The 13,991-nt window shown below is 38.9% G+C and overlaps 1 protein-coding gene across 1 annotated transcript; it reads right to left on the bottom strand.

Moving 5' to 3' along the window:
- Positions 1–298: 298 nt before the first annotated feature.
- On the bottom strand, positions 299–12,442 carry LOC145984416 (uncharacterized). The gene is made up of 2 exons (XM_083118080.1): positions 12,002–12,442; positions 299–1,207 (listed from the first exon to the last, which is right to left on the bottom strand). The coding sequence occupies exons 1-2, from the start codon at positions 12,404–12,406 to the stop codon at positions 461–463; spliced, it is 1,152 nt and encodes a 383-aa protein (XP_082974206.1). The 5' UTR covers positions 12,407–12,442; the 3' UTR covers positions 299–460.
- Between the last annotated feature and the right edge of the window lie 1,549 nt (positions 12,443–13,991).

Genomic DNA, 13,991 nt, shown 5'->3' on the forward strand with positions numbered 1-13,991 from the left:
TCGCGATTGGCCAAAAATTGCATAAAAGCGACGCTACATAACAAAAACTATATCAACTGTAACAAAGTCCACCCGGATTTTATTTTTTTCACAAACCTGTGTTTAAGAAATCGCTAACGTTACTAGTTTGTGACATGATTAAATTGTTATATCTACAAGAGGTAAAAGAATAAAGATCAATTGAAAATGTAATGATTGTTTATTTACAATGAAATGAAGTGCTCAAAAGAAACATGTTCGTCTGTTATCTACGAGAACGTCACAAAACCTTTTTTCTCAGATTATGGTAATTACAAACACAATGAATTCGATGCAATGCTCCCTAGCACTTCATAGGTGCCATTAATAACGTATGGGATTTGGTGCAATCACATTAAATAGAATGTATTAGATCATATTAAGCCGTTGCATCACAAGTCTGCCAATAACCATTAACATAGATTCTGACTCAATTTGTATATCAATGCATAGAACCGTTATTTTGAATATCAAAGTAAACAATTGAACTGTCACTTGGCTCATACCAATAGTCTTTTAAGACTGAAGGGGCCAATCGTCTCATCCGGCCTTGAGAATTATAAGTTGAATTTGAAGCTGCCACTTTCGCTCGGGGAATTGTTAGAGTACTTACTTGATTTGTTTCGGGAATTCTGCTTAACTTCCTTCTTCTGTTGCGAAGAGTAAACATTGCCAAAATGATACATAATACACTGATAGATAAGCACACACATACCACTAACAATATAATTGTCCAGCCTTCGTTTTTCTTACTTGCTGTTGATGCTGCTGTCGTAGATGTAGAATCAACATTTCCTGATTCTGTTGTGCTTTCATTGACTGATGATGTTTCTGAAGTTGTGTAAGAAGTTTGTGGTTCTGAAGTTGTGGAAGAAGTTTGTGGTTCTGAAGTTGTGGAAGAAGTTTGTGGTTCTGAAGTTGTGGAAGAAGTTTGTGGTTCTGAAGTTGTTGTTGAATCTGTACTTGTGGAAGAGGGTGATGTTTCGGAAGTTGAAGAGGTTTGGGAATGCGTTGTTGAGTCTATGGTTGTGCTTTCACTTACTGTAGATGTTTCAGTTGTAGACGACACTTGTGTACTTGTACTTTCCTGAGTTGTTGTTGTTGTTGTTGTGTCCGACGCGTCTGAGAGTATTATCTTATCTATCATGATTCCTTGTTCGTCTGTACTAGTGTATCCAGTAATCTGAATCTGGAAGAAAGATAAAATACAAGTTGCAATATTGCGCTAATATCTTAGATAAAATGCCATTCAATTACAATAATATCTGAATAAATTATTATTTTCGTTTCACTTCACACATGACTTGATGTGAAATTTGTGTGTGTGTGTGTTTCCTCTTAATTTTATTAAGTTAACCCTAGCAGGACCAAGGTGTGGCATAAAGTACCACTTTTGAAGTTTTTGTGTTGGTAATCGAAACTGCCTTGAGCAATTGAATTAAAAATCCTGTTTATTGTCAATTCAGATGTGTATTTTCATATTTGCTAAAATTCAAGAGAAAATTTTATCTCCATTTTAATTTTTAAAGGTCATATATAGAAAGTGGCACTAACTGCCACCCTTGGTCCAAGGTGATACCTGCCAATTTCTTTACAATTCTTGTCGGCATCATTTGCATTTAGTGTTTGGTATTGTTGTTTAGCTGCTTGTGTTATTTTTATGCAACAATATTTGTCCGGAGGCAGTTGATAAAGTTTTCAGAGCGGTTTCGTACCGAATTCTTTTTGAAGTAGCCGCTGCTGTTATTTTGTTGTTACCGCAAATAATCATTCGGTTTCAGAAGTGCACTGTTCGTAGACTTGTGTTTCCTTCCATCATGAGCGGAAGAAAATGTGACGTTCTTTCTCCGAAAGAGTTGGAGGAGGCTATTGAGCATTTATGGGATGATGATGATGCACTTTCAGACGAAAATATTAGTGAGGTAGAAGAAGGTTCAATTGAATATACTGATATTGCGCCTTCAAGTGAGGATGAAGATGCAGGAGATGAAGATGGTGCTGAGGGAACAGAACAAATCTCTGGATCTAGTTCTCCAACAGTGTATGTTGCGAAGTCAGGCAGAATATACTTACCTGAACCTCCTCGAGGAAGACGACGCTCTACACAAAATATTGTTAGAGTTCGCTCGAGTTTGCTACCTGCAGGAAGAGTCGACAATATCTTGGATTCTTTCTTGAAATTTGTCACTTCAGACATTCTACAAATAATAGTGAGATATCCAAATGAAGAGGCTGAGCGGACTGGCATAAGTAAGACAAATGAGGTTGAACTGAAGGCACTGATTGGCGTCTTTATTCTCATGACGTGTAATGATGATACAAGAATCAACTACCACGATTTGTGGTCACAAAAATTTGGTCGACCTGTCTACTTAGCAACAATGAGCCATACTAGATTTCGAGAATTATTGAAAATAATACGTTTCGATGACAGAGAAACTAGAGACGCTCGCAGGAAGTCTGACAAGTTCGCTGCACTGAGAGAAGTTTTTGATGAAATGAATAAAACTTTCTTACGATATTACTGCCCAGGAGAGAACATAGTTGTTGATGAGATGTTGTCATTGTTTAGGGGAGGATGTCCATTTAAAGTTTTTATGAAGTCTAAACCTGGAAAGTATGGAATACTTATAAAAATGTTGGCTGACTGTGCCGAAAGGTATGTTCTACAAATGGAAGTTTATGCAGGCAAGACGGATGACAGCAGCCCGCAGTCCAGAGGTCCTAAGGAAATTGTGAAGAGACTTGTAGCTCCGTTTAGACAATCCGGAAGAAATGTTACAACAGACAGATATTATACCTCAGTGGAACTGGCAGATGAACTTTACAGCGATTTCGGACTTACACTTGTTGGTACCATAACCCTTCATCGGAAGCACATTCCCGAAGAATTGAAGACTACCAGAGATCGAACGGTCTACTCGAACAAATTTGCATTCACTGAACCAGCCTCAGGGAAACTCCCTGTTACTTTGGTTTCTTATGTAACTCGTGAAAAGCCAAAGAAACTTGTGCTCCTGCTGTCCACACAACATATGGATGATTCTGTTGATACCGCACAAGCAAAGAATAAATCTCATATAAATTTATTCTACAACGAAACCAAAGGTGGGGTTGATACAATTGATCAAATGGCAAGAAAATTTACAACAAAGAGATGTACACGGAGATGGGCATTATCAGTATTTTTCACTCTGTTAGACATTCTTGGGTTAATGGATATTCATTATATTTGATGAACAATCCACAGTGGGAACCAAAAAGTTCAAACAGACATCGGATCTACTTGCAAGAACTTGGACTGAAGTGCATTGAGCCACATGTAGCAGATAGAGCAAAGAACATTTAGGGATTGAATGCAAATACAGTTATGGCAATGGAAAACGTGCTTCAAAGGAAAATTAGGTCAACGGTTGACAATCCCATAGATATATCTGCTTATGAAACTGCTTCGAGAAAAGGAAATAGGTGTTACATTTGCATTTCCAATGGAGAAAGAAGAAACAAACTCTCACGAACTACAATTTCATGCAATGACTGTGGTTAATGTGTCTGTGGAAGACACTGCATGAAAGTTCAGATCTGTGACAACTGTGTTATTTCTAATAATAGTGGGTAATACTGAGGAACTGTAATTTACTGACAATGTAGAACTGAAATGTGTTATAATGTTATAATGTATTATTCTATTATTGTTAATAATAAATATGCAGATGTACATTTCCAAATAAAAAAAATACTTAACATACATTAAAAATATACAAAATATGACTTACTGACCTTTCAAAATAAAAAAAAATACTTAACAAACATTAAAAATATACAAACTATGACTTATATTAAACAAAACATACTAGTAGTGCAAAATAACTAACAAATGTTGCGGAATAGTAAAGTGGCACAAAATGCCACCCTTAGTCCAGAATGTAACAGATCAGACCTTGGTCCTGCTAGGGTTAATTAACATTTCCTACGCTGTCCTGAGACATAACTGGGTTTGTGGTCATTCCAACATTAAAATTCGAATGCCTTTCTTTTTAAATTCATGGTTGCTAGGTTGAAATCATTCTGAGGTCTACAGAACCTCTTGTCAGGTGCAGGCGATTGGAATGGTGCCCATTACACCACACCCATAAGCGGCATGTCACTAGATCTATATGGACTCTCTCTATGTGCTGCCATGACACATGGGCCTCTTCGGTGGCCGAGTACATGGAGTAATGAACTCACGAAATAAAAGTTTCTGATACGATAATAGGGATGAATAGACAAACAACTTCAGCGGACACCCTACGTTCCCGAACGAGTTAATTATTGTAATAGCTAATTCACAAACATTGTGAGAAGACACACACACACATGTGTGTGTGTTTGGTTTGAGTTGGTGTTTTAAGTCCACTTTATGCACAGTAAGGCTAATCGGGACTGGACCTACAGTTTAAAGTGGGATCCGAACCACTTGTGCCTCCACCGGGTATTGAACCCGGGACCCCTTGATTACAAGGCAATGACGCTACCACTGCACCATGGGGGAGGCCCTCATGTGTATGTGTGTGTATGTGCATATACATAATATATATTTTATGTATGTATTATGTATATGTGTATACACACCTACACACACACACACACACACACACACACACAAAGTGGTGTACTTAGGTTCGAGATGATTTGATTGATCATTCTGAATTGAGAGTAGTTTTGCCAACGTACTTAATTGTAAAGATTTGATTGATTGACCGATTTAGTTTAATTGCTTTCTGCAACTTTTGGCTACTCGTGACTTACTTGTAAATAAAAATTATATTAATAATAACTGAGGTAATAACTTAATAAAATAGAAAGATCACAAACAATTTTTGTAACTGAAATACGTAAATAGAATAGAGCTTCGAAATTATGTGGTGTTAGGTTTATTTCAGGATAAGACCCGTTTCACATTGGTTGACATCCTACTTCAAATTGTAGGTCCAGTCGTAATTAGTCTAATTGAGCATGAAAAAAACTTACAACAAACTTTACCATTTTGTAAACATATGATAACCGGGGGTAAAAGTTCGCACGGGACAAATATCTTATTCGCACTTTTCTTGACTTCCGTACGTACATGTCGTGTGGTTTCGTGAGTGTTCATTGCAGAAGTGTCATGACGAATAAGCTGTAGATGAAGTGGTATTTTGTTCGGTTCAGTAGTGTTCACACCATGAGGTGAAACATTTGGACGTTTAAGTCGTACACTTAGATTTTGGGTGCATATTATCCATGCAGTCTATCAAACTTTTAGTTGTGTGTACATGAACACTGTTTGTTCCCTTGATATGCTAATCCTCTTGGCTCATTTACCACCGAGAATACTACACTACCAGCAGCGGCAACTGCAAATAAATTATAGGGGACAAGATGGACAAAAACGATATACCGGGTGGTCCAAAAGTCCCGGAACGGTCAAGTTTCGTGAGAAATACACATCGAATTGGAAAACGAAAAATACGTGTTTAATAAGTGAAAGAAAGCTATTCAATGATATCACACTTGATTCCCCACCCCCGCTCCCTAGGGCAACTGTGAAATTTGAAATGGAAACCCCCATTTTGTATTGTAGAATCGGATTCTACGTAAGAAAATAACCGGGTCTCTGTACTACATTTCGCGTAACCCATGAACAACGACGTGGACGTAGTAGTATTTTGCTCCCATCGGGGTGCTTGTTTTAGGTGAGTCCCCTCGCCTCTGTGGTGACCGGAACTTAATTACCCGCTCACCACGGCCTTTTCTCCGCTCCCAACGTCGAAAAGCATAAACGTCTGAATTGTTCATTGTTTACGTCACGGCCCGATTTGTTTTTCTTCCGCGCTCCCATAGGGTCTCTCGAAGGCGACTGGTCTGCCGTCTGGCGACTCTATGCGGGCATGCGATTACCTTGACGTGCGTCGGCAGTTCGCTGCGTGAGCAGTTCCCAACCAACAACGATACACACTTACTCATCGTCCCACCAGGTCGGTTCGGCGTGAGGAGCTGCCTGTAATCTACCACGGTGAAGGTCGCTTGCTTAAGGTGAGATGTTACGGAATGTGAAAGTGGGCGGTCAAATTTAGTTTCAGTAACCCTGTGTACATTCTATGCAACTCACGAAGGGGGGGAGGGGGGAATCGTACTGGAGTATTAATAGGTCTACGAAAGAATAGAAAATCCATTACTGTACGTATTCTGTCAACGATGGCATTGTCAGAGAGGGAAAGGATAACAGTTCTTATGATGCGGGGGTTTGGTGATAGGGAACGATCATACGGAGACGTTGCGTATTTATTCAACGATACGTTACAGAATCGTGCACCTATTTCAAAATCTACTGTTTATCGAACTGAAGCAGTCAGGGATGAACCACGATGTGAAAGACCTAAAACTGCTACAAACGACGAGAAATCTTTCTAAGTTCTAATGCATTTCCAAGGAAACGCCCATACTTCGAGTCGAAAAGTAGTTCAATAAACCGAAGTAAGTAAAACATCTATCCTTAGAATTGTGAAGTCGCATCGGTATCATCCGTACAAAATAAAACTAGCGCAAGAACTCATCGGAGACAACTATGATCGTAGACTTGAATACTGCGAAGAAATGATGCTACGATTCGACAGAAATTATCGATTTCTGTATTGGACTTGTTTCTCCGATGAAGCTACCTTTGAGTTGAGCGGATCTGTCAACCGACATAACATGAGGTATTGGGCCACTGAGAATCCCCACTGGATGAGGGAGCATCGTACACAGTACCCGCAAAAGGTTAACGTTTGGGCTGGAATATTGTGTAATCGTATTATCGGGCCATACTTCATTGATGGCAATTTGACATCTGAAAAGTACGTAAAATTGTTGACCAATGAGATAATACCTGAAATACAAACTATCGTTGGGGATGCATTCGCGTATGTTTGGTATCAACAAGATGGAGCTCAAGTTCATTTTGCTTTAATTGTTCGCAATGTGCTGAACGTTTTCCCTGACAGGTGGATTGGTAGAAGGTGCAGCATAGAGTGACCACCAAGGTCACCCGATTAGACACCTCTTGTTTTCCTCTACTGGGGGGCCTCCCCAATGGCGCAGTGGTAGCGTCGTCGCCTTGTAATCAAGGGGTCCCGGGTTCGATACCCGGTGGAGGCACAAGTGGTTCGGATCCCACTTTAAACTGTAGGTCCAGTCCCGATTAGCCTTACTGTGCATAAAGTGGACTTAAAACAACATATCAATCCTCTACTGGGGATACTTGAAAAGCAAAGTTTTTGAAACCAAACCCAACGATATCGAGAAATTGACTCACCTACAATTGACGGGGACTCACCTACAACAAGCACCCCGATGGTGAGAGGCGAGGGGACTCACCTAAAACAAGCACCCCGATGGTGAGAGGCAAGGGGACTCACCTACAACAAGCACCCCGATGGTGAGAGGCGAGGGGACTCACCTACAACAAGCACCCCGATGGGAACAAAATTCTACTACGTCCACGTCGTTGTTCCTGGGTTACGCGAAATGTAGTACCGAAACCCGGTTATTTTCTTACGTAGAATCCGATTCTACAATACAAAATGGGGATTTCCATTTAAAATTCCACAGTTGCCTCCGACCCACCCCCTGGGGGGGGGGAATCAAGTGTGATATCATTGAATAGCTTTCTTTCACTTATTAAACACGTATTTTTTCGTTCTCCGATTCGATGTGTATTTCTCACGATATTTGACCGTTCCGGGACTTTTGGACCACCCGGTATATATATATATATATATATATCATATGAACCTCTTGAGGAATCGGGGTGGGCAGAAAGTGTGTTGCCCCTCCACACCAAAACTACTTCAATGTCGTTGGGGGTAAAAGTTGGCATTTACTGTCGGGGCAATGGTTGCCCCACTACAAGATTATTATTGCTATTTCTGAGAATGGGGTGTGGCTCACCCGAAACCTCCTTTTATTTTACAGTGTAGAAATTTGACTTCGCCAATGGTGTAGTAACAACGCTATTGGCCAGTTATCCTACTTTCGATTTATGGTAGAGGCATATTGTGCAGTGGTTGGAAACCTACTTAAAACTGTAGGTTCCACTCCTAATTTGCCTATCTGACAGTGGCATACTCCCCATGTTATCGCGTTTACCGCCGGTAAACCAACTTTTCTCATTTAATATACCGGGTGGCCAGAATTAAAGTTATCCAACTCAGAGCCCTCTGTAGCCTGTTTCAGGCATCATAGAACTCTGAAATTTGGTGAATCCAAATCTATGCAGACCATGGGGAAGAGGATGGCGATAAAAAATAGTTCAATTTTCCGCCACCAGGTTAAAATGTGGCGCTGTAATAATGAATATCGTCATGGGCCTCTTCAGAAGTCCTTTCGCATGATGATAACCTCGCAGTGCAGCTGAACTATTACTACCGTTCTGACAAAACAACTTCTTATTTAATGGCATGGTGATCACTTGCGAACTTTTGTTCAGCACTCAATTTTTATCGCCATTCTCTTCCCCATGGTCTGCATAGTGGATTCACCAAATTTCAGAGTTCTATGATGCCTGAAACAGGCTACAGAGTGCTCTAAGTTGGGTAACTTTAATTCTGGTCACCCGTTATATATATATATATATATATATATATATATACACATATATATATATATACATACATATATATACATACATATATATACATATATATATATATATATATATATATATATATATATATATATATATATATATATATATATATATATATATATACATGTTTAAATTTAATATAGGATAAATTTTTCATTATACATTATGCAAACTATTAAAACAAGCTTTTAAAAAAGTGTCGAAATTGCCTGAAAATTTGAAGTTGTCCGACTCCTGTTTCTGTTTTACTTGCATGCCTATATTGGTGTTTTATTTCTATTATAATCCAATTCATCTTCAGAGCAGCGAAGTAAAATAAACCAAATCAATAAACAACAACAACAATCTAATTCACTTAGTTATGGGGTGTATGATAAGTACGTATATACAATAAATAAGAATTGTTGCGGTAAACCTCGTCAAATTTTCAGGATACGCCACTACTATTTGAGTGTATAAGAGAACAAAGAACAAACCTTGGCCAGCTTTATGTAGGGAGTTTCAAGTTGTTTGTAGATTCTAGGTTCTTCAAAGCTGATGATTTAAGCAGAGAGCTCTACTTCATTTTGAATATATTTTCAGAAAAGAATTGAAGATTTTCTCGTACCAAGCCATAATTATAGTGGACTTTGTTCTTATAATGTAAATCATATCTCCCTTTCTTTCATACATAGAAATAATAAACAAAATTACAAGCAGACTGCAACAGTATCTTTTTCAGCCCAGTAGCATTATAAAGAACAATTAAATTTTGGAGCCTTTTCACGTGTAAAGTAATTATGAATTTACCGACTCATAACAAGAAAGATACTCTTTTAGTAAAACTACCACCAGGAAACGTAACAAAAACATTAAGTGCGTATGCACTTACTGGTTACTCTAATTGATGCAGTGTTGGCAATGTTCCGCACTTTCTTCGTCAAAGGGGCCTCCCCGATGGCGCAGTGGTAGCGTCGTCGCCTTGTAATCAAGGTGTCCTGAGTTCGATACCTGGTGGAGGCACATGGCACAGTGGTTCGGATCCCACTTTAAACTGTAGGTCCAGTCCAGATTAGCCTTACTGTGCATAAAGTGGACTTAAAACACCAACTCAATCAATCAATCTTCATCAACTAACATATTGGTTTTGACCGATGCCTTGTATTGTTAAATTTTGGCCAAGAATAATTACACACACACACACGTGCGTAATACAGAGACGTACTATATATTTTTTTACGTGTTCTGTGTAATTTTCATAATTCCTTGTGATGAAATTAGATTTAGCTCGATTATACTCATCTAGAATAATCCAGACGTGCAACAATTATGCAATACGTCTTCTGGATATATCCATCCTTACTAAAAAAATATATATAATTATTTACACGTTTTAAAGCTCGATGTTATTTTGTCATACATTCTACATGCCACATAATTGCTTGTGAACACTGTAATTGGGCATGTTCTTGTGTGTTCGAAATAAATAAATAAATATTGTAGTATCAATATTATATAATGAGTATAAATAGTCAAAGAATTATGTAAAATTAGAATTCAGAATATCAGTTTTTATCTCCAATCCCTAAACACTCAGCACCATAAATAACAATACAAAGCGTTTTGAAAATAAACTTTTTAAGAAGATCTTTATTTTTTCTTTAAGAAGAGAAATGTCTTACTTTAAAATAAGCCGTTTGTGGCAGAGCTTCGTAATTTGCTAGCACGCAGGTGTCTAGAAACTGCAAAGCAACGTTTCAAGCTTGTCAGAATTGATCCTGCTATTGTGAGAGAGAGGGCTCGTTTGCATACACACACATATACACATGCGCGCACGTAAACAGGCATGTAAGCCCACTAGCAAAAAATATTCATCTCTAATAATATCTTTCCTAATAACGAGATATTCCACAATTTGACCAAATAATAGCTGAAATTTTTCTTCACCAGTTTGTGTATGTAGGGGACATTAATCTCAAAACATTCGTGCGCCATGAGATACATTTCACCTGCATTTTACTGGATGTTAAACGCTTTTATATTACGTATTTTGCTTCGATTTTCTCCCACTTTTTCGCTGATCGCTGCGACACACAAATTACACCCACGTCCAGGCCTGGATTCGAACACGAAACCATCAGCCACCTTTGTGACTGATCGGTCGACTCACGATCTCGCCATCGAAGGTTTTGGATTCGTGTGCCTGCCTGGGGAAGGGTGAGCGGGAATGGTTTTTGTTCTTGAGTACATTCCTGATGTATACATTGCAGTGCATAAACGAAATTTTACACATAATAACCTCTATACGTATATTTTTAGTTTTAAAATATGCAATAACTGCAAACAAACTATGAGCCATTCATTAGAAATTAAATAACAAAAGGAACCTTGCAATTGTTGCAACCTGTCCCACCAAGAGGGTTGATTGTAACATTGAGTGGGGTAGGTTGTAACACTCTTCTTCATGGATGAACACACAGGAATATCTGAATATAGATGACAATCCACAAAATATGTAAACTTTTAGTTATGTCTATGATTGTACATTAAAGTACAGTGAAATAACAGAAGAGTGACATGTCAGGAAAACGTGTCAGAATACAATACGTAACATAAAAATTGGAAAATGATTCACAGTAAGTTTTAAAATATATCACAGGTCTATCACACCTCCACACAATTAAGTTCGCGATAGAAATTAAGATTTTTGTTGAATATTAACAAGTTACTAGCCTCAAAATAAGCTAAATTTATCAATTACAAGGTTAGAACCAGACGCAAGCATTTTGTTACAACCTGCCATAGTGCAGTAGCCATCTTTATCCTTATATTGTTAATATACATCGTCGTTGGAAATGAGTATCCATTCTTTCCTCGGTACTAGAAATTGCACTCAATCATACTGTGATCACATATCCAATCTATCTGCTACGTATTTACAAACAACGCTATTTTTCTGATAAGGAAAATTTATACTTCCTCCTCAAAAAATCTGGGAAAGTGCTCTATCACCTCGAAATCACGTCGATTTCTCTCACAGAATGGGAAACAGAGGTACTAATAAGTGCTGCCACCACCACTGAATTTTTTGTGCCATCTAGCAAATAGTGCCGAAGTTATTAGTTCTGTTACAACCTGGACGCGTTACAACCAGACCAGCTCTCCACTATGGATTTCCTTCACGAGTCTCTTCATCAAGTTCATCTAGTTATAATTCATCTTCATCGTCGCGATTAGTCAGAAATGGAAGAAAAGTGACGTTAAATAAGAAAAATATAAAACAGAACCTGGAACCTTCTGTGGAGAGATCGTGACGAACATTATATACTATTAAATCTATTTATTTATCCCTACCTGAAACTCTGTTTCTCCAGACAAGGTTATATTGTGCTCTGCCCATTCTTCTGTGTCCATTTCGTCGATTTCAAAATGTTCTGAAGAGTTGTTAGTTAAACTTATAAAAAATTCACTATACTCAGTTGTTCGATTTTGCCAGAATGTTAGGCTCATATCCACAGAACCAGTGTACTTGATTTTTGATCGCATACAGGACCACACCCAAGTCCCCTCTACAACCATTACATGCGGTTCCGAAGGCTTAGGAACTCCTGACGGTAGTGCGTCTTCGGTCATTTGCACCCACAAATTTGTTGTAAAACAGTTCTCCCATCCCCATCCCTCTGCTTCACCGTCGAATTCATAAACAGTACCAGAGCAAATTGTGATGCTTATCACTGAAATCAAAATTACCAGTCTCATGTTTCCAAGGTCCGCAATATGTGTGTACTCTTCTATTTGGACAAACTAATCAAACTCACGACGATTGTGTATCGCGAAATTCACTGAATGCTATCATCGTTTACTTTTTTTATGTGACGTGCCAGTGGCGCAGTGTTAATTGGATAATACGAAGATTCCTATCAGTACAAGAGGAGGGGCTGGATATGATAGATGACATTATTGATAACATGTTCCCAAGAATCAATAGTTATGTTGGACAACCAAGGTCACACAGTTACTGAAAATTTACTATCTTGTGCTCAAATCTTATACTGTAGTTTCGTAAATATTCTTACTAACAAGACAGCTTGACCAAGATGAGAAAAACCCCGACAAATTCGTGAACTAACGTGAACAGTCATTTGTTTTCTCCTTTCGTCTCCCCTTTGCTTATGCCAGAGTGCCCCCGTGTTGCCGCATGTATAGTTTCCCTCCCTTGCTTTGTTTTGAAAAACTTCAACAGCGTTAAATATTATGTACCTACTTTTGCTGTGTAGCCTACGGTTTTCCCCTTTATAATCATACAAATATTTGGCACTGAATAAAAGTGAGGAGGATGTTTTGAACACGGAACATTTTGACAACGCAAGGGCAGGATTACATGATAAACAGCTGCTTGCATCGCCCACTCTGCACTCGCTTAAGGTTGAAAATTCGACGATCGCGTTCCGGGGTTTTTCCTCTTGTTGGTCAAGCTGTTCTACCAGCTACAAATAATAAAGACGTGAGTTTACAAAAAGCTCATTCAAATCGATTATTCTTGAAAAGCTTGACCCAGCATTGCAACATCGATACTCAAGGATAGATTATGCAATATTGGTGGACCACTGACACTATATTAACAATTCGCATATTCGTAGATAAGGGCAATTGGTGGAATTTACTATATTTGACCCTTGTATCTTATGGAAATCAAAGCTGTGTGCCTAGAACTTTCCTTCTGAATATACGGTTCGTGTGTGTGTGTGTGTGTGATGGTGGGTGGATGTGTGCCGTAAAAATAGTTCTTTATTAACATGTTACATCAATGTCCTCCTCCGTGGCCGTGCGGTCTAAGACACTATGCTTTGGGCTCCGCCTGGATTCAGTCTCTGGGTTCTCGGCCGGTGTATAGGGCCGGTGGCAACCCACCATCGTGATGAAATTGGGGAGATACGAGTGAGTAGCGTAACCCGGTCATAAAAATCTCCTATAACGGCTGGGGAATTGACGTGCTGACCCCACGTCACCCCATTACTCGTTGAAGAACTCCACACTTCTAGGTAGGACTGTGGGAGGGAGACTGGCAGTCGGGAGATAGGCCAAGGCCCTTACGGGCTGTAGAGCCGCGGGTTATTATGTTATGTTACACCAATGGTTATATTATCTGAACGTTGAACCACATTAAATATGCATGTCTTGAATCTGTGATTTATCCACATACCTTAAAATTTCCAGGAGTGCCCAATATATGGTCAATTTTGACACCAAGTTTATCCTTATACGTTATACTCGTAACAACGCCAGGGAGGTGGAAACCCCACCACACAAGTAGCTATACGATTGTGCTTACGTTTTGAAAACA

The sequence above is a fragment of the Lepisma saccharinum genome, chromosome 2 (assembly GCF_977018435.1).
Source record: "Lepisma saccharinum chromosome 2, izLepSacc3.1, whole genome shotgun sequence".
Taxonomy (NCBI): domain Eukaryota; kingdom Metazoa; phylum Arthropoda; class Insecta; order Zygentoma; family Lepismatidae; genus Lepisma; species Lepisma saccharinum.